This window comes from Gymnoscopelus braueri, assembly GCF_963280865.1.
Source record: "Gymnoscopelus braueri genome assembly, chromosome: 13".
NCBI classification, from domain to species: Eukaryota; Metazoa; Chordata; class Actinopteri; order Myctophiformes; family Myctophidae; genus Gymnoscopelus; species Gymnoscopelus braueri.
The window spans coordinates 36,576,485-36,597,476 of NC_137615.1; the positions used below are offsets into that span (position 1 = coordinate 36,576,485).

The 20,992-nt window shown below is 45.2% G+C and overlaps 1 protein-coding gene across 1 annotated transcript; it reads left to right on the forward strand.

The window, feature by feature from the left end:
• Positions 1–2,425: 2,425 nt before the first annotated feature.
• Positions 2,426–19,945, forward strand: sphk1 (sphingosine kinase 1). Its single transcript, XM_080446618.1, has 5 exons — positions 2,426–2,966; positions 10,586–10,735; positions 15,554–15,648; positions 17,877–17,992; positions 18,737–19,945. The coding sequence occupies exons 1-5, from the start codon at positions 2,513–2,515 to the stop codon at positions 19,644–19,646; spliced, it is 1,725 nt and encodes a 574-aa protein (XP_080302744.1). The 5' UTR covers positions 2,426–2,512; the 3' UTR covers positions 19,647–19,945.
• The last annotated feature ends 1,047 nt before the right edge of the window (positions 19,946–20,992 follow it).

A 20,992-nucleotide genomic window follows, 5' to 3' on the forward strand; every position in this document is an offset into this window, starting at 1 on the left:
GCCCACTTTTGACACTCGGGGTCCGTTAGAACGATGAACTGCAGCTCTCAATGCAATCTCTATGAGAGGCATTGTAAAATACCGTCATTTCACTGGTTAACTACTGAGGCTGTAGCGATTTTTTTTGGTGTTCTAATAATCTGTCCCATTTGTTTAATTTGTCCTTTTTAATGTCCCATATCTTTCATCTCGATATACTACCCACAATATACTATAATATACTCCATCAGTATGTCAAAACCGCTAGCATCGGAGATCCAGACTTTAAGTGGTCGCATCACGGACGCATCCCTTGAGGTTTTCAATACCCAGAAAACTGGCGAAAGTGGACGTTTTCCATAGGTTTTGGTCATTATCTCTGGAACAGAAGGTCCAATCTGCTCAGTTCAAAGCTTGTTGGATGCGTGACTTTGAGGACATTAAGCACGCAATGACACATTTTCGGGTTATTTTTTTTTTTAGGGGAGGCGAGATCTTAGTTGGGCAGGCGACCGCCTCTCCTGCCTCTACAGTGGGTACGCTGTCGGTCGGCGCTCGGCGCTCGTAAAGACAGTGATGTCACTGAAATGCCTGTCTGCTGTCTACCCTCTGCTGTGTTAGCATTATGGGTAACTCGTTAAAGTGGCAAATTAAATGTGAAACACATCAACTATTAAGAAAACAAGAAGATATGTTGACAAAGACACTCCATACATTTGGAAACATATTTTTATTTAAATCAATATCGTCTCCAGTTAATGTACGAATATTTCAAAAGTAGGCTAATTCTCATATCCTCTCATAGGGATTGCATTGGCAGCTGCAGTTCATCGTTCTAACGGACCTCGAGTAGCGGCGCTGTCTCAAAAGTGGGCGTGAAATTTGTAGTCCCCGTGTGTCTCTATAGATGGGTTTCCTGTTTGTAAACATGAGAGGATGATGCGCGCGCAGTGGCGGGATGAGCCTGTAGAGGGCGCTATTACCCGCAGCAGCTCTGGCCATTGTACATTCAGAAAATAAATGGTCTTCACCAGGTTTAATGAAAGTAGATTAAATGATGCAGTTTGTAATATCTTCTTTACTCAATAAAAATGATTTGTCGGAAGTTGGATCTGTTTGTATATAATAGCAGCATTATGCCTATTATGCCTATAATAGCAGCATTATGCCTATCTAAATCCCGAAAATAACAATAGAGTGAATGGCGCTTCCGGTTCGTTCTCCCCCGCGCATGCGCAGATTGCGCACTCTGCTCTGTGATGACGTCGCGCGGAAACCCATCTATAGTAACCTCGCATCACCAGTCTTTCCACCTCGGAGATCATAGTACTTTCTTTTATTTGATCATTAAACCATTGGTTCTCAAGTGTTTTCATGTCAAGGACCCCCACATTGATATGTTTTTGGCGGCGGACCCCATCTGAAAAGGTTTTTCCAGAGACCTCAGAAGAGATTTTACATTTTCAATATTTTTCAAATATTTTCAAGAATAGCAGATGTACAAGCTTGCAGCACAGCACGAAGTTACACACTGTAAGCTTGTAGATCTGCTATTTTTGAATAGCCAACATATACAATTTATATGTTGGCTATTCAAAAATAGCAGATGGATAAAGTGGTTAAAATTATTGTGATGCTGTATTTACACATTTTGCTGGGGACCCCCTAGAACCACCCCAAGGACCCCTGGGGGTCCCTTGACCCCACTTTGAGAACCACTGCATTAAACAACTATCATGTGCAACTATACATATGCAAAGGCTCTACATTTTAATTGAAAAAAAAATAGAATGGTTTTCTAGATACAACTAACAACAAACCAAGTAAGTATTGATTGATTGATGGATTGATGTACTTTATTTAGTAAGACATGAGAACAACATTACATGGAAGTACAAATTCACAATACAAGGTCCACTAATTGGAAGACTCATTAAGCACTGAGCTTAGAACAGCTGATTGCCTATAAGGTTATCAAGCTAGATGGGGTTTGATTACAAATCGTGAATAACACTAGGCTACCATGTGTTCATTAGAATTAAATAAAAAACGACAACAAATACATTTCTCTTAAGTCACGTAAAGTGTCACCACTTGTGTCTCCTATCGGAACCGCTGCCGGTCATCAAATTATTGGCTTAGGAATGCGACAAAAACTAAAAAATATCCATGAATTCAAGTCTCCATGGGGTGACTAATCGATAGGGAAAAAAAAGTCATTTTGGGGCTGAACTATCTCTTTAAGTCGTGACCCATAAAAATGTGTCCGCGGCCCACAAATGGGTCCCGACCCACTGTTTGGGAAACAGTGGCCTAAACCTACCAAGTTTCAATGGCCTGTCTTTAACGTGCCATTCCACTTTCAGTCACTAGGGAGAGACTCTCCACTACGAACACATCTGTTTCTCTCACAGTGTCCCACTACAGCAGGCCAGGCAGACAGACAGACAGACAGACAGTCAGCCGCAGTCAGTCAGTCAGAGTCCTGCAACGCACCATCATCCTGCAGCGGAACCCTCTCTCTCTGTACGGGATGATGGAGAAAGAAGATGCCGCTGAGCCGGACCGAAACGGGGCCGTGGTGGGCGGCACGCTGTACGGAGAGTTCACGGACACGCTGAACGACAGGGTCAGGTACTCGGTGAGCCTGACGGAGAGCGCCCTCACCGTCCAGAAGATCTCCGCCTCATCGTCACCTGGACGGACCGGCGCCAAGGTGGTGTTTAACCTGACCGACTGCATAGGGTGCCGGGCGCACGGAGCGGACGCCGGGGGCGCGGACGTCGGGGCTTACGTGACAGCCTATTTCTACCAGTTCAAGCGGCGCTGGACGATGAGCGCCACCGGCACCACGGCCCGCCAGAAAGTGGAGCAGTGCTTTCGGGTCGCCCTGGTCCAGGACGACCCGCTCGTCAACCTCCAGGAGGCTGAGCGGTGGGCGAGTGCCATCAGAGACTTCTCCATACGACAGATACCCCGGCGAGATGGTGAGACCCCCAGAAACAGTAATTGAGCGAGTCGGGACTGACTTGATTGGTAGGGGGGGGGGGAGAAAATAAACAGTGGTGGAAAGTAACTAAGTACATTTACTCAAGTACTGTACTTAAGTATAATTTTGAGGTATTTTTTACTTTACTGGAGTAGGCTATTTCCAATTTTCTGTACTTTTACTTCTACTACAACCCAGAGACAATTATTGTACTTTTACTCCACCTCGATTATTTGAAAACTTTAGTTACTAGTTACTACAAAACATACATTATACCACTTCGATCTACAAGCTCACAATGCCTCACATTGTGAGCTTGTAGATCTGCTATTTTCAAAGGATTTTTATACATTTGAAAACTTGTGAAATGGGACATTCTGCATAATGAGTACTTTCTACTTTTGGTACTTTAAGTACATTTTGACACCAACACTTAAATAAATTTTGAATTCCGGACTTTTACTTGTAACAGAGTATTTCTACATTGCAGTATTGATCATTCATTTTACTTAAGTAAAACATTTGAGTACTTTTTCCCACCACTGCAAATAAAGTAAACATCTTAACATAGGTCAAATATCTTACATCAACTCATCCATAGTAAGTTGCTGACGCTCCCTTCCTGGGCATTTTAGACTAATGCCCAAAACTGTCTTATTGGCAGACTGAAACACAAGGAATGTAGTGACACATTCCATCTGGAATCTATCAGGTTCTAGGAACCTGCTCTACCTGCTGAGGAAGGTGGTGAACCAGGTCCCAGTGATGTGGAAACCTCCCCCAGTGGCAGATTAACCACACAGAATCAGATTCATTTACTCAAATAACCACTTTCTCTTATGTTATTTTTGGACTATTTGCAAAGCTGTAAAACATTAATATGAGCAAGAGAGAGGACTCTTTTGCTAGATCAGCCTATTTGTTTATGTGTGTTTACAGAACCGTATTCATTTGCATAGGTTTTCACCTTCTCCATAGAACATGATGGCTGAGTTATGCAGTCCTCTGTTGCCCACTAATTCCCACAGGGCAAAATATTGTTGACGGGTGGAATTTTACGTGTAAAAAAAAAAAGCATGTTTTTCATCTCCTGCTGCTACAGCTATGTCTAATTGGGTCTTCTGTTGTTTGAAATGCCTAATGGTACTGAGCTTAAACTCATATCCCCATCTCATCAACCTCTCCTCATTCTTTCCGAGTCATTAATAACACAAACCTATATAGGTGGTGTTGATTCAGCTCATTAACCCCGTCATTCAGTAGCAGGGAAATGCTGATAGTGCTATTAAGGATGGTGATGACATGGGTCCATTATACAAAACTAAAATGACTTTCTGTGCCGTTTTGATTCAGATGATGAGGTGCTGAGCCTCACACCAAAGCTAACTATGTCAGTGTATTCATGCTGGGCAATATCTTTTTTTTTTCTTTTCTTAATGTGTTTAAAATAGAAAACAGAGCTTGCATGCCTAACACGGGAGTCCTACTGAGCAGCCAACATATAGGCCCTAGTTCAACGAGGAAACATATATTTGACTTGGCAGGGACTCATTTGGAACATTGGTTGTCAGAAGAAGAGTCAGGTGGGATGAGGAATGAGGTCGCCATCCTGGCTGCAGCCCCCAGGTGTACACACAGCAAACAGAGAGGGAGAGAGAAACTGGTCTCTTTGTGTGATGAGGAGGACCCAGCCTTCCTCTGGTGTGCAGCCAGCAGCAGTTAGAGCCTCAGTCCCCTGTCAGGCAGGCAGATGGTAACCTGAGAGGTAATTGCGTGGCCTTGTTATTGTCCTTCTGCTGGACTCATCAAAGGAGTCCAGAAATTAAGCCTTTTAAAAGGTCAGTTCACACGTGTATTGATGAACTGGCTATCAATGGTCACCGGTGTGCTATTCAATCGCCAACTCACAGATCAGATGATGAACCGCAAAATCCATGCAACTCTTTGCCGATGATTTTGTCGTGGATAACGTGGTATCTCACTCTGGCTTGTTTTGCTCCTGTGCTCCTTTGTAACACTGCCCCATCATTAATTTATGAGGTTGTTTTAGCATTCCCGATTCAGGGCAGCCAATAATACAGTATTTAACAGAATGTATGGTACGTTTTAATGTGAATAATAATATAGATGCAGTACTGCCAGCACAGTGATCTGTTGTTTTGAATACATTGTTGTAGAGAGGGTGTATGAAAGTCAGTGTGGTTTGCTAATCCCTTGTATAGTTAATTACATGCCATCTCATCTGGTATTGCAGATGGAAAGGTTGGATTAAGTGCAGGGGCAATGCCAGGCTTGTATTTACGGAGAGAGATACAGTATATCATCACCCTGCTGGCTATAGATTAAAAAGGAAAGAAATACAGTAGGAAGCTGCAGTCATTCTTCTTTTGAAGTAGTTGGCAGCAAGGATAACGAGCTTGCAACTGCATTTAGTATATGGTCTGGAATCTATAGTGTACAGAGTCTAACACAGTTTTCAATTTCACAGGTAGGTCGTTGGAATGAATGAGCCATAGATAGTCCTGCACAAGCCAACAGCCAACTATTTCCTGCATTGCACACGGCTACTTGATGATGGTTACTTGTTTTGACTGGTGTTACTAGCAGTCGCCTTGAGTGTAGGATTTTGAATTTTAATTTGTGTATTCCCTGCTGGCTGTAGCCTATTTCTAGTCCTCTCTCCTCTAATGCTTGGTAGGGTGCCAGTCACACTCTTCACAGTTCACACATAGTCACATCGCGTACCTTATTACATTTATATAATGTGATTGTTGGACCATGTTGATTTCTCGTGTTTTCCTATGTGCTCCCTATGCACCTGAATCAAAGTCCCCTTGAATTAGAAGCATCCAGTTATTCCTGTGCTGTTGTTGTTGTTGCTGAATGCTGGGTCAGTGTCTTTGTGTTCTGTACATGAGAGAAAATACAGAAACTTGTAACGGTTTGCTGGTGTAGTTGCCGGGGTGCCAGTCAGAGTCTAATCTGACAAAAATGTGTAAATAATAATACCCCCAACAACCGCATAACGGACTGACACAATAGCATATCAACCCCTGGAACAAACAGTAAACACACAATACCATAGAAAATCATAAAGAAAATACACACACACAGAGTAACTTTGTTTGCCAACAGTGTATTAAATTCAATAGTGAAACCGTCTTGAGGTTGGGAGGAGGAGAGTGGGCAACATAAAACATCAATAAGAGACGCCGGCGGGGGCATGTTCCCTTCACACAGCCAACAGCTGTGTTCAGCCGCAGGGCCAGGTGTGCATCCCTGCTGTCTGTCACCGTGCGACCTGTCACCTCCCTATGGCTCTGCCCGCTGGAACCACCACAGCTCTTCCAGTGATGGAGATGACCTCTCACCCCTACCAGCCTCTTCCCAATTCACCAGGGAGCCCCTCGCCTTCTGTCTCCTGACAACCGGCTGAGGAGACCTGTCAGAGAGGCCCCCAGTCTGGTGGTGTTATCTCCCACCACCACACACACAGACACACACACACAGTTTCGCACCCTCCCATTCCTTACCACGACCTTGGAATAAAGCTTTCTTTCGGGATCCGTCAGTCCAGCCTAAACTATTGTTGAGAGAGCGTTACACCAGAGACCAGGATTAGCTTTCGCTCACTGTTGTTTGTTTGTTTGTTTGTTTGTTTGTCTTGGTGCTATGGCAGCTTTTTTCGTAGGACTTCTTGTGATGCTTTTTTGCAGGCAGTGTAGTGGTTATAGGAGCCACCCCATAATCACAAAGTCACAGGTCTGAATCCCTCATCAGCCATGTGTCCTCCAGTCAAAGTGTCCTTGGAGTAAGACACTGATCTCCTCCCCCCTCCTCCTCGTTGCACGTCTTGCAGTAAAGATTTTAATTTAACGGATCTCACTTGTGACGCAGTCTAGACGGCTGTGTTCTCAGGCAAATCTATATTAAGTCTTTTATGAGAGGGATTTGCATGGTGATACTGGCTTATAATTTGGATGCTTAAGAAATTCATATTTTACTCATGAGCCAGATGCTCAGTGCATATTATTTCCATCACATCACTGAGTCTGTCTGCCACCTTTCTGACTCTTACTGTTTACCGTCTCTAAACTGTGAAATACACCCCAGAGTTTAGAGTTTGCCTGTCAGACAGTTCCCTAGTCAGAGGAAGATCAGGACTGCCCACAGGCATCTGCCCTCTCAACCCACAGACACCCGCACGCACGCACACGCCCGCACACACGCACGCACACACACATATTTCAAAAACTGTCTCTCCTGCACCTCCGGCTCTTCATCTCTCACATTCAACTCAAGGCACGCATCCGTACGTGCACACACACACACACACACACACACACACACACACACACACACACACACACACACACACACACACACACACACACACACACACACACACTCAAACTCAAATTATGAATGATTTAATGTAAAACTGAATTGAGCTGATGTCTGTTGTAAACGTCTTCTTAGCACACAGCAAAATATTTAATTGGGGATGTCAGTCCCGTAACAACCAGATATTTTAGCCTTGAACCACCTGTTAACAGGGCACTCCTGGATAAAAGAGCTTGTTCTTTGTACATTTTCCTTGCATGAATAAAGGGTTTCACTTATTCATTTCCATCTAGCATATCTATATATGCCATCATGCAAATCATCACAACATTTAGTGGTACTTCCTGTAAGTGAAATACATCCAGGATGGAGTTTGATTATATGAAAATAAGCTTATTTTAATGTACATCAAACATGCGTTGGCAGTTGGAACCTGATTATGTATGTACTAACTGAAAAGCTGGAGCGGGGCTGTTATTGAGCTGTCCATGGCTCAACTCAATAAGTTGTGTTATATTGATTTTGATATTTAGGTAATAGCTATAATCAACAAGTAACACACTGTAAAATGTACTTGTAATTGTAAATCATTTTGTTATAATATTATAAACACAATCAAGTATTGTTTACTGTATGAAATGCAATAAGACATTCACTCACCCTGATCACTTGCTAGGTCGATGAGATTTCATGGTGACCATACAGTATGTAACTGTTATCAGTAGTAGTCTTCAAGAGAGTCGTTTTCAGCACTTACTTGTACTTGAGTAATTATATTATATTATATTTCACTTTCAAACATGTTTGGGGTCATTTTATCGTCTACTCAGGCTTTTGTGAGCACCCCAGACAGTTTTTAAATTTGATATTCATTTTATCAGACACGCCCCCTTCCAGTTCCTATACAAATCCATTGGAACTTCAAACTCCATTTTAACCATGTTAGATTAATTGATGTCCTTGGTAATTTTTGTATTTATTTTTATGAAAAAAGTAATTGAAATGGCCCCCTCACGCATTAGAAGGACAAACAATATCAGACACCAGAACCAAGGACATGTGTTTTCAATTAATCTAAAATGGAGTTTGAAGTTACAATGGGTTTGTAAATAAAGGGGGTGTGTCTGATAAAATGAATATCAAATATCCTAATACTGAATCAATCTTAAAAACTGTCTGGGGTGCTCACAGAATCCTGGGTAGATGATAAAATGACCACAAACATGTTGAAATATCCCTTTAAGTACAACAGTGTGTAGTCCATCCCTTTGAGTAATCGACCTCGCTCACACAATCTTGTTTTAAACATGAATTCAAAGATCTACCGTAAGAGATCAAAAAAGGATCCTTTAAATAATGCAAGCTAAAAAAAGTTTATAGGCGTATAGCATAACAAAGTGTTATTAGACAGGAGTACATAAATTGCTGCTAATTGCCTTTGGCATTGACCTCTGCCTGGTCTTTATTGGGGGATGTTGTTCAATTCACTACCTCTAGGGCATTTTATTGAACACGTTCTACCACCCTTGAGTGTAAAACCAAACTCTAAAGCTCTTCCTTTGACAAAGCTAGCTTCCAGTGTTGTGCCCGATATTCTGGAATTGTAGACAGAGCCTTTTGTGTCCGAAAGCCTCATTGTACTCAATACAAACAAACAACAATGGCGAACCCAATGCTGGTGAATAGAGGGAAACAGAGTTTGCCACATTGGCCTCTGTGTTGTCACAGTCTGTCGACAGGTTCACACCTCTTTCTCTGAGATATTTTGAGACCTCTGCCGGTTCATCTCACCCGCTTAACAAGGCTAAGCGGCACGATGACAGCAGCCACGTCCCTGTGTTATAAACTACAGTTTTGGGACAGGGGGAGGAAAGGAAAATCAAATAACCCAGACTGCAGGCGTGTGCGATTTAAAAAAAATAATGTATTTTTACCGACAGCAGCTCAAGTCCTTGTCATGTCTGTCTGTCTATCAGTGCCTCCTGGTACACACAACACCACTTTCTTAACATGCTGAGGAAGGCTTGACACCGAAACTTGGCAGTCTTGACTGTGGGGGCTAGTTGGTCCGGTTGAGGGGGCGACGCCCCTTCACGCCCCCCCCGTGACGCCAGGCCTGAATCACATGCCTCTCTTTTTGTTAGTTGATCAAATTGCAGGCAGCCAAACCCATTGGGTGCAATTTGATACCAACGTTTTTGTCCCTCTAGTCTCTAAAAAGGGATATATATATTCATTTCATATATTTCGATTCATTTGATATGGCCTCTGGGAAGGGAGTGTTTTCCCGTTGGGAGACAAGGGCATCTGCAGCAACATGCACCTTCAGGAAGGAAGAAGGCAGGACTTTTCATACAGTGCTCACTGCTCCCTCAATACCACGTGTCACCTAAACAAGTTTGTCCTGCTTCGCCCAGTGGTTGTCACCTAATGCACGACCGAAGAGAGGAACTTCAACTGGCAGTAATTCCTACTGTAACTGCTGCACGTCGTTAGACAAAGGAGAGAGAGAGGGGGGGGGGCTGTCTTTTGACTGCCTTGGCTTAGATTATTGCATAGAAAGAAGTTTGTCAGGCGCCATCTGTCTGAATAGTGTCTGGCATCTCTTTAAAACAGTGTATCCTTTCGCCATACAAAGCGTGGAGGCTTTCTGTATAAGCTGTTTAAAAGATACAATAGTGTTAGCTCTGTTTTTCTGCTTTAAGGGCTATCCACACCAAGAATGATAACTGTAACGATGACTATGAATATATCATATTAACCCATTAAAACCAGGAAAGCGTCTGTGTCTTTTTTTGATTTTTGCGTTGGCTATTCAAAAATAGCACATATAGGCCCGGACCGCTGGCGTAGCGGTCCGGGCACCTAGGCTCCAAAGTTGCCTGACAGCGCGTCGCGGGTTCGAGGCCTTTGCTGCATGTCACTCCCCATCTCTCTCCCCATTTCCTGTCAACCTACTATCCTATCAATAAAGGCATAGGGATTTTTGCACGTTACATTCCACATATTTACAGAACGGTATCCTTTTTCCTTGTGGATGTTTACATCATTATCAATTATCTCTATAGTTAGCATTCTTGGTGTGGATGGCCCTGATTCTCTTATTTCTTCTTATTTAACCCCCCCCCCCATCTGTCTCTGTCTCTGTCTCTGTCTCTGTCTCTGTCTCTGTCTCTGTCTCTGTCTCTGTCTCTGTCTCTGTCTCTCTGTCTCTGTCTCTGTCTCTGTCTCTCTCTCTGTCTCTCTCTCTGTCTCTGTCTCTGTCTCTCTCAGGTGTGGTGTATGGTGAGGTGCGTCGACCCTGCAGGGTTATGGTGCTGGTGAATCCTCACAGTGGTCGTGGTCAGGCACTCCAGCTCTTCACCACTCATGTACAGGGCATGCTGAGGGAGGCCGCTGTACCCTACACACTGGTCATCACTGGTTAGTACCACACACACACACACACACACACACACACACACACACACACACACACACACACACACACACACACACACACACACACACACACCGTGGTGAGCTCTAATCCAGCAGCTTATATTTTTCTACAAATTGCACTTACGCTATCTCAAAATGTAATGGGTGGTTTGCCATGAAAAGTGCTGTGTGAAGGAGAATGACATATACATATTTGAGTGACTCCATGACCTTTCCTATAGCGGCTACATCAGAATGTCAACTCTTCACACAAGATATCACCTAATCCTCCAGGCAGATAGTAGGATGAACCCTACTCATTTTGCTGAGCCATGGCCTTTCCTCTAGCACCACCCTTCAGCCAGCATTTCCATTGGGGTGTAAGGAGCAGCACAGCCTCTAGGCCAATTTTTTATTAGACCGACTCTTTATTCTAAACCTCTCAACCTTTTTAATTTCAAGTATAGTAGATGTTATGATTTTATAATGTTTTTATAGATGAGAAAACATGCTTCAGGTACAACATTTTGCTTCTTGATTATGTGATTAATCCCAGATCTACAAGCTCAAAATGCATCGCGAAGCGCCATGTTGGCAGCTTGTACAGTATATTGGTTATTTTCACTATTTTTGTACTCCACCATTGTACAACCAAGTATAACACAGGGCTAAGTGGTTAATCAGGCTAATTGATTCAGTCAATTATAAAACATCTAATAGAATATTTCTCAATTATTTGGTTATAAGTAGGATATTGGTTCTAAATATCGGTTTCAATATATTTTTGGTTCATTGCCCAGCCCCAGTTGCAGCCATACAAGCAACTGTTCAACGCTATGCTCTGCCATCATCATGTGCTGCTCACTGTGTGAACTCTGTATGACCTTTCCCAGAATAGTCAGGAAGGACAGGAAAAGGTTTTAAGGGCAGAAATAAATTCATGCAAAGCATATCGTCGCTGTCGGGCAGAAAGCTTGTATCTCCATATTTCATCTTTTTATGTTTTTCCATAAATAAACGGTAAATGGTGCATTTATATAGCGCTTTTATCCAAATCGCTTTACATTGATTGTGCCATTCACCCATTCAGACACACATTCATACACCGATGGCGGAGGAAAACATGCATGACACCAACCTGCTCATCGGGAGCAATTAGGGGTTCAGCGTCTTGCTCAAGGACACTTCGACACTAAGCGCCCCAGCGCCCCAGCCTGGGATCGAACAGTTCACTCTACCCGGCCACTCTACCCCTGAGCCACTGCCGCCCCCTAAATGCATTTTATACTTTGTCATAGTGTTGAGGTTAAGTGGTTAAGTCTGTGGGTTTTATAAACTAGAAGTTCGGGCCACTACGCGGCCCTCACATAATAATAATAATAATAGTAACAATAATAATAATAATAATAATAATAATAATAATAATAATAATAATAATAATAATAATGATAATAATAATACATTTTAGCATAAATGTATTATTAACATAAACAAAACAACATTCGGGAACAACGAGACCCTTCTTACGTAGAAAGTAGATTAAAAACGAACTAAGGCATAGAGTAAAAGAGTAAAAAAAAGGCTAAGCAAAGGCATTGTTTGCTTAGCCTAGAGTTCGGACCACCACACCTACGTCGCACCGCCGATCCGACTCATGACGACACGGTTTGTTGGGTCTGATGTCATGCTGTCACAGTCAGCATGACACATGCCATATTTGGGTGTAGCTGCAGTGGGAACTCTATATATGGTTATGTCTGAGTCATAGTGATGGAGCAGTGATCTGCCGGCCGGCCCGACTGCCCGCCCAGGCGCCCACCTACTAGCCTTTTTCTTTAAAGTATTAACAAGTGAGCTTGTGACTTTTTTTTCCATTTCCTGAAAAGTAACGGTTTTGGACATACAAGGTTTCCGCCCAACAGCGACAATATCAAGCATGTCATGACCGGGGGTTGTCGGGTGAAATAGTCACTGAGTCGTGCATTTCTACAACAACTGAAAGTCAAATGGAATAGGAAAGAGAAGTGGGGCACCAAGGACACATTCTGTGTGTGTGTGTGTGTGTGTGTGTGTGTGTGTGTGTGTGTGTGTGTGTGTGTGTGTGTGTGTGTGTGTGTGTGTGTGTGTGTGTGTGTGTGTGCGCGTGCGCGTGCGCGTGCGCGTGTGCGTGTGCACATGCATGCGTCATGAAGAAGCTGCACCTGCTCAGTGCCGGTTCCCCCCTCGGGACTTCAGCAGCCGGACAGTGATGAAAAAAGACAAAGAGTAATTACAGACGCTCGTCGTTGTACTGCCTCGCAGCTTGGAGCAGCAGCAGGAGAGAATATAGGTCACTGAGAAGCAGCGTTTGGCCGTCGCAGTAGCTGGCCAGTCAAGGATGTCTGAGTGCTTTGGCCTGCTTCCATTTACCCAGCGGCGAGCTTGACGACCTAACGTGAAAGAGCCCAGCGACACAAAGCCGGATCGGGTGTCAGACAGTATGTTATGTGTTACATACATGGACAATGGCTCATCTTCACGTGAGCAGCAGAAAGAAAGTGAGATGATGGGAGGGTATGGTGTCGGTGGCAGGAGGCAGGAATTTCATCTCTTCACCTTAATTGAGTTTTCATGTACTGCATCAACGGAGCAGAAATATTACCCGCCATATTACCTTACGCCCCGTGCAGCAGGTAGCTTAAACACTGGCCTCCCAGGGGGCCGGGGGTAGGGTGGGTGGGTGGGGGGGTGGGGGGGTGTATGGAAAGGACAGGGAAAATAAAATGAAATAAAAAATCTTAATAAGAAATTATTTCTTTTTTCAAAAATACTAAAAGTAGCAGATCTACAAAACAGTAAATGGTGTGACGCTAACCCAGGGGGAGCCGGGAACCTTTCCCCAAGCAGCCACTCTACCTCCTGAGCCACTGCCATCAGTGCATAGATTGGCTATTTTCACTATTTTTGTTTTTCCTTCTATTTTTGGGCGGTGTAGCCGCCCCTATAAGTGGGGTTGGGACACCTCATTAGCTGTATTGTGATTGGCTCATTAGTACACCCCTAGCTGTACTGTGATTGGCTGACTCTATTCAGCACTGTGATTGGCTAGCGAGACACATGATGACATTAATAACCTATAAATAGGATTATGCACTTCAAAAAATCATTTTTTTTTAAAAGTGAGCTTCCATCACTATGATGACCACTGTGATGACCACACCGCCCACTTCACACTGGGTGTGATTTTTTCTATTTCACAGAGGGTGGCGGCGGCCAGAAGCTATGGCTATTGGCTACTTGGGGATCCTTGGCATCGAAAGATTTTGGAAAAGGTCCAGAACGTGAACATCGGAAGGGAAGCGGGGGGAGGTCTATGCCACAAAAACATTGGCAACAGTCATATATTTGCCCTTGTCCGTGTCCTAGGTTTAGGTGTGCTTATGTGCACATGCGTGTGTGCGTGCCTGTGCTCGTGATTGGCAAGTGACCCTGCGAGTAAGGAAATGGCGTGGAAGTGCAGCCTCAGCCCGAGCACCCAACAGGCTCAAAGTGCTGAGTCAGCTGTGCAGCGAGTTGTGTCTGACAGCACAGGACTGCATCACCCATCCCATACTGTACATAACAAACGGCCACTATGGCTGGGAGCTACAGTACAGTACAGTACAGTACAGTACAGTACAGTACAGTACAGTACAGTACAGTACAGTACAGTACAGTACAGTACAGTACAGTACAGTACAGTACGAGCCAGGAGAGCTTGGCTGAGGTGGAGCTTAGAGGAGAGGAAGACAAGGCAGGCATGTTCATTTTCAACCTGTAGTCCCTATTTTGGGCATGTCATTTTTAAAAGAATTTAATTTGATTTAATTAATTAAAAAATATTAAAAGAAAGAAGATAAACAATAAAATAAAAGATTTAAAAAAGTGACTTTTAATAGTTAAACAAAAATCCAAAACATTTCCAAATAGCAGATCTACAAGCTCACAATGTGCCGCGATGCGACACGATGTGAGCTTGTAGAAGTTGTTAAGCTGATGTGGGGAAAATATTGCCCTTGTGATGACAAGACTTCAACTCTCACTTGTAAAACACACCTCTCTGTCTCTGTCTCTCTCTCCCTCTTTCTCCCCTTTTGCTCTCACTTTCTCTCACACAAATCCTACATCCACACACACACACACACACACACACACACACACACACACACACACACACACACACACACACACACACACACACACACACACACACACACACACACACACACACACACACACACACACACACACACACACACACACACACACACACACACACACACACACACACACACACACACACACACACACACACACACACACGTCGCACACAAACACTCACAGTTGGTAAGTCTCAGCTGGCAGGATTGTGGAGTGTGTAGTGCCATAGGAGCGATGTCAGGGAATCTCCCTGCAGAGGGACGCTCTCAAGGATGTTGCCAGTGAAATCGTTCAGTCGTTTCGAAGCATTTAACCAACACTCAACTTGCACACACAGACACTCATGGACACACCACGTGTGCATACAGACATCAACCAATTGCAGATGTTTGCAGTGAGGCTGAGCTGCCTCAGAGCTGTCAAGTAGTCACTGGATGGGATAATGTGAAACTCTGTGTGATACGTCTGGCCTGATGAAGCGAATGTTCAATCTTTTTTTGTTCTTCTTTTTTACCACTAATCTCATTGCCCCTCTTTTTCATTGTTGGCAGTTTGTATCCAATTCCATTGTAATTTTGGTTTTTGTCCATATTGTTCTTCTATCTCTGTTTGACAACATGTTTCTGTCCCTCTGTCCTCCAGAGCATCAGAACCATGCACGGGAGCTGGTGAGGAAGGCCGACCTGTCCAAGTGGGATGCCCTGGTCATCATGTCAGGAGACGGGCTGCTGTTTGAGGTGCGCTGACTCTCATTGTTGTGTTGTCACAGGATGTTGTCTTGCAGGCAAAGTAAAGACAAAGTCAAGACAAGTTTTGGAAAGACTTATTTTTTCATACGCTCATTTAGTTCTGGGCAAGGAACTCTGTTTATTTGAATATATTTTCTCCAGCCTGACATGGGAGAGTTCTTGGGGCAAGATCAATAAAAGTGTGCTTTTACGGCTTCATAACAGCCTGGTCACATTACTCTCTTAACCAATAAAGCTACTTTTGCTACCAGCGATGACGAGGGACATTTCACATCACCCAACGTTTTGGCAGTTGTTTCCATACACGACTGGCTCATCATATACCACTTTTCGACGACCGTTCTGTGGCCAAATGAGTCCGTGCTGCATCGCTCTGTTCTATGACAGAGTTATGTAAACGGTTATGTTGTGTTTCCATTGCAATCGACCTGGAGCGGCGCTCGGGTGGCGCAGTGGTAAAGTGTCACCGCAGAGATTGTGGGTTTGAATCCACCGTGGGAAGAGGGTGGGTAGGGTGATAAATGGCATTGCATGTACTCCTACGGGCTGGGGCAGCACCTGTCAGCAGGGAGTGTTGGACGGGAGGAGTAGGGCGAAAGGCTCTACATCCTCCCGGTGGAGGCTCCTTAGTGGCAGGTGAGTCAGTAGTATAACACAGAAATGTGTGTGGGGAGGAAATAATTGGCACCATGACTACATTTGGGAGAAAAGGGGGGTAAAAAGTACCAAAATAAAACAGGAATAGAAGTAGCAGGACGTCCCTTCGAAAAACTACAGTGACTTAATATCGTTTTAGTCATGGTATGACAGCACACTAATGGCAATGCCAGCTACACAACAAGTTAATTGTAATGTAGGATGAGATGTACACAGCTACTGTATATCTGAAATGCGGTAGACCCTGCAGACTCTTAAACCTGTTTTTTGGAATGACAAAAATAGCCTGAGGAAAGAGACCTGTGTGCGCATGCCAATATCCATGAGATGGAGAGAGAGAGAGAGAGAGAGAGAGAGAGAGAGAGAGAGAGAGAGAGAGAGAGAGAGAGAGAGAGAGAGAGAGAGAGAGAGAGAGAGAGAGAGAGAAAGGGGATTGAGATTAGTCTCACCCCACATACACAAAACAGCTCTGCAAAAAGTGTCTGGCATGACTGGCAATAAACTGAAAAGTGTCCATTCCTCTCTGCACTATTTTAAGTTGAAAATGTTTTGTTTTTCAAGCAGTCAGACATATAATGTTAAACTAAGTAGAGATGTTCAGATCTAATCACTCAAAGCATGTTATTTTAAAATCTGTGATGTGTCTGTGATTTCAACACGGTGCTGTGTTATATCCGTTTTGGTGCATGCTTCATCAGCACTCTAAACATCTGATTAGAGTTTGGTCAAAAGATATGAGAATGTGGTGCAGGTCAACATTTTAGCTGCTGCTAAACAGTTAACACATTTCACTCACTGTCGCAAGTTGTGGATAATGTCAATGTATATGACAGACGGAACTCAATGGGGTACAAATGATCAGAAATGCTTTCCCCTCAACTGTACGAACTGCATGTTCAGACATGCATTTGGAGCATCCTTTTGTTTTAACTGTCAGAGTGCTATCTCACTGCAGGGCCTAAAACCAATAATTGAATACCTACATCATTAACCCCTCCCACAGATTGGTTTGGCTGCGCTGAGCACGGTTATGCGACCATGCCGACACAGTTTAAAGGGTTCTGCACCAAACAGCACGCAAATGGAAATGCAATTGGAGCAGTTATTAACCATTCTCAGAACCGTTATATGGTGCAGTGGAGCACCAGCTCACTAAGCCCCAATAGTGTAATATTAGGATAACAATGAGTGAGGGGAAGCTAAGAGAAGTGTGGGAAACGTTTAAAATGTTTCAAGTCGAACAATCAGAGAATGGAGTAGGGTTTTATCTTGTGCAGCCCTTCTTGCACTTGCTTCTATTCATAGTATGTTTTACACTGGGCCTGTGAAAATGTAATTGCCTTATGGGTGGGGGTGGGGAGGGGGTTAGAAGCATTTATTGAGCACTATCAAGCTATTGCCCCAAAATGACTGCAGTCACTCATTCATAGCCATACCTTTGTCGTTCGTACAGGGATTCAACTACATTCTGCCTCCATTCATGGCACACCTGTAATTATCAGACGGTGAAGCAAATAAACCTTCAGGTGTGCCTCTCTTTGTGTTTTCTGTCTGTCCAGGTGATAAATGGCCTGATGGAGAGAGAGGACTGGGAGCAGGCCCTCCAGACTCCCCTGGGCATTCTGCCAGGTGGTTCAGGCAACGCCCTGGCCGCCTCTGTCCACCACTACACCCAGTAAGTCAGTCCTTTGCTCTAATGAGTCATTTAAATGCATGGACTACCTGTACAATACACTACCAGGCAAAAACCTGATTTATCTCCCTTCCGTGGGTGTAATTATCCCAACGGCTGACGGGGCAGAGCGTGCGCTCGGCCCTCGGGAGGGAGGAGAGAGAGCGGAGCCAGTCTGGCTGCCCGGCTGTGCAGAAAGGAGGTCGTTCCAGGCTGACGATAGCCCTCAGAGGAATGATGTAATGCGCTGAAAAAAAATCAGCACATTATGAGTGATTATGTAGCGGTAAAACCTATTGACCCACTCTCTGACTGCAGGTGGCCATTAACCCCCTCTGCTGGTGCCTTGTTATAAAACAGCCCCAATGGAGCTCAGAAGGAATCTATTGATTCACTGAACGCATTTCTTTTTTGTATCACTGTTTCTCAGTGATAAAACCCATGATTATGTATTTATTCATTTCAATATTGTTCTGAAACACCCCAAATAAAATGGTTAGAATCTTTAGATTCCCATATCACTATGTCACTTTATTATACTACTGTAAAGTTATGAAACGTTTTTATTTTTTATTCTTTCGGTTTCATTGTTATTTTCCTGTCATGTCATGCCCTCTTCTTTTGAAGAAAACTGTACATTTAATAATGTAATAATCAAACAGGGTGTGTATGTTATGTCTTCACGTTTTGTAATGTTTTGGCCTGTCATGTCTTACCTGTGACTCTGGTTGGTGTTCCTTCCCTCAGGTCTCCTCCAGCATGGAACGAGGAGCTTCTGTTGAGCTGTGGTTTCCTGCTGTGTAAGGGCCTGGTAGTCTGTCTGGACCTGGTGTCGGTCCACCTGGCATCCCAGCAGCGCCTCTTCTCCTTCCTGTCCCTGGCGTGGGGTTTCGTGGCTGACGTGGACATCGAGAGTGAGAAGTACCGCCATGTCGGCGCCATCCGCTTCCTCATGGGCACCCTGGTGCGCCTCGCCTCCCTCAGAGTGTACCAGGGAAGGCTCGCATACCTGCCTGTGAAGGAGGCGCCGAAGCCGGGCAGAGGGGCCGCCAAGCCCCACCCTCCACCCTCCATGCCTCAGTGCCATTCTCTCTGCTCCTCTATCCCCTGCCAGCCCCTCCCCAATACCTCCCCCAATCAGAACTCTCACCACAGCTGCGGTGACCCAAACTCCAACCACAACAGCATCCAGAACTCCTCCAACAACACCATCACCGCCAAGAGGCCCGAGACCCCGGCGGAGAGCCAGAGTAGGGGGCCACCGGACTCCCTGCTGCCCGGCTTGGATCAGCCCGTACCAGAGAGCTGGACGCTGGTCCGGGAGGAGGACTTTGTCCTGGTCCTGGCCATCTACCAGTCCCACCTGGCCGAGGATCTGTGGACGGCCCCGGGGGCGGGGCCGGACGACGGGCTGATACACCTGTTCTACGTGACGGCAGGCATCTCCCGCCCCGCCCTCCTGCGCCTGTTCCTGGCTATGGAGAAAGGAGCCCACCTAGCCTGTGGCTGTCCCCACCTGGTTTACGAGAAGGTGAGGGCCCTGCGGCTGGAGCCGCTCTCTCCCCAAGGCGTGATCACCGTGGACGGGGAGATGGTGGAGTATGGGCCCGTCCAGGCCCAGATCCACCCGCGGCTGGCCAGACTCATATGTGGATGAACTGGGTATTCATTCTCCCTAAATCTGACTGGTTCTGAACAATGAGCTCATTTTCTATGATCCCGTTCTCTTTTATCTACACTGTGTTTTCAGAAGTGCCAAAGACATTATATCAGCCTTTGGAAATTCCCCTTTCTATTTTTCTACAGATACTGCTTGTCCTATTTTTGATAGACCCTTCCCCTTTTCTCTCTCCCCCTTTGATTCAGGGTCAAAGCCATGGGTGGTCGTACTTGCTGCTGGCTGGTCCCAGCTCTGCGTGTGTGTGTGTGTGTGTGTGTGTGTGTGTGTGTGTGTGTGTGTGTTGTGTGTGTGTGTGTGTGTGTGTGTGTGTGTGTGTGTGTGTGTGTGTGAGTGTGTGCGTGTGTGCGTGTGTGCGTGTGTTGTGTGTGTGTGTGTGTGTGTGTGTGTGTGTGTGTGTGTGTGTGTGTGTGTGTGTGCGTGTGCGCGTGTGCGTGTGCGTGTGCGTGTGCGTGTGCGTGTGCGTGTGCGTGTGCGTGCGTGTGCGCGTGTCTTCGAGAGGGCACTAGAAGATAATGTGTACGCGTGCAAATGTTCATAATGTGCATTGTGCATGCATTTGCTACTGCGTGCATGGCCCTGTGTGAACCGTGCTTGTGTGTGTGAGGTGTCTGTGAAGCATTAGCGTACGGCAGGGTGCTGCGGCGTAGCATTGCGCGCTCCGCTGTCGGTCTTGATCAGTGTGACGCACGTAAAGAGAAGCACATTTTCTTGTCCCCCGAGGAAGCCCCAACCATACAACCAGGCCAGCAGCTCCCAACCCAACCCCCCACCGCCACCAACCACTGCTGTCACGGAATCGGCACAGGCCTGATCGCAGCACTCAGCACTCCTTGACTCATTGAACCAGGACCATCGCATGGATTTGGACCTCAAACTCCATTCTCATTAGTTCCGTGGTTGAACCTCCCATCTTAGGGTCTCAGGTCTGTCACACTGTAAAATCTGAAGTTGTTATTTAACTCTGAGAGCTCAATAAAAGAGTGTAACTCTGAGAGATAACAAACGGATTGCATTTGGTTCCGTTTGTACACTCAGAGTTAAATCGGGATTTTACTGTGTAGGAGACACCCGTACGTAATGTAAGCAGCTGATGGGCTGCGGCCTGTGGGCCACACAATAGTCGCTGCGCGTGCAGCCGCCTTCGTGGCACCTCCGTGCTCTGCAAAGCGGGGAGGGTTTCGTTGGTGGTGATAAATAGGAACGTACAGTAGGTGGTGGTGATAAGTGCTACCGATGTGGAGCGCTGGTGCAGAAACCCCGACCAGCTGAGGTTACAACTCTTGTCCACCCCCCCCTCCCTGCATCCATCCACCTCCATCATC

Bases quoted from the DNA above. Each gene is read 5' to 3' on its own strand.
- sphk1 (XM_080446618.1), top strand. From the start codon at position 2,513: ATGATGGAGAAAGAAGATGCCGCTGAGCCGGACCGAAACGGGGCCGTG. The intron at 2,967-10,585 runs GTGAGACCCCCA...TGTCTCTCTCAG, and splicing joins ACAGATACCCCGGCGAGATG to GTGTGGTGTATGGTGAGGTG. The intron at 15,649-17,876 runs GTGCGCTGACTC...CTGTCTGTCCAG, and splicing joins GAGACGGGCTGCTGTTTGAG to GTGATAAATGGCCTGATGGA.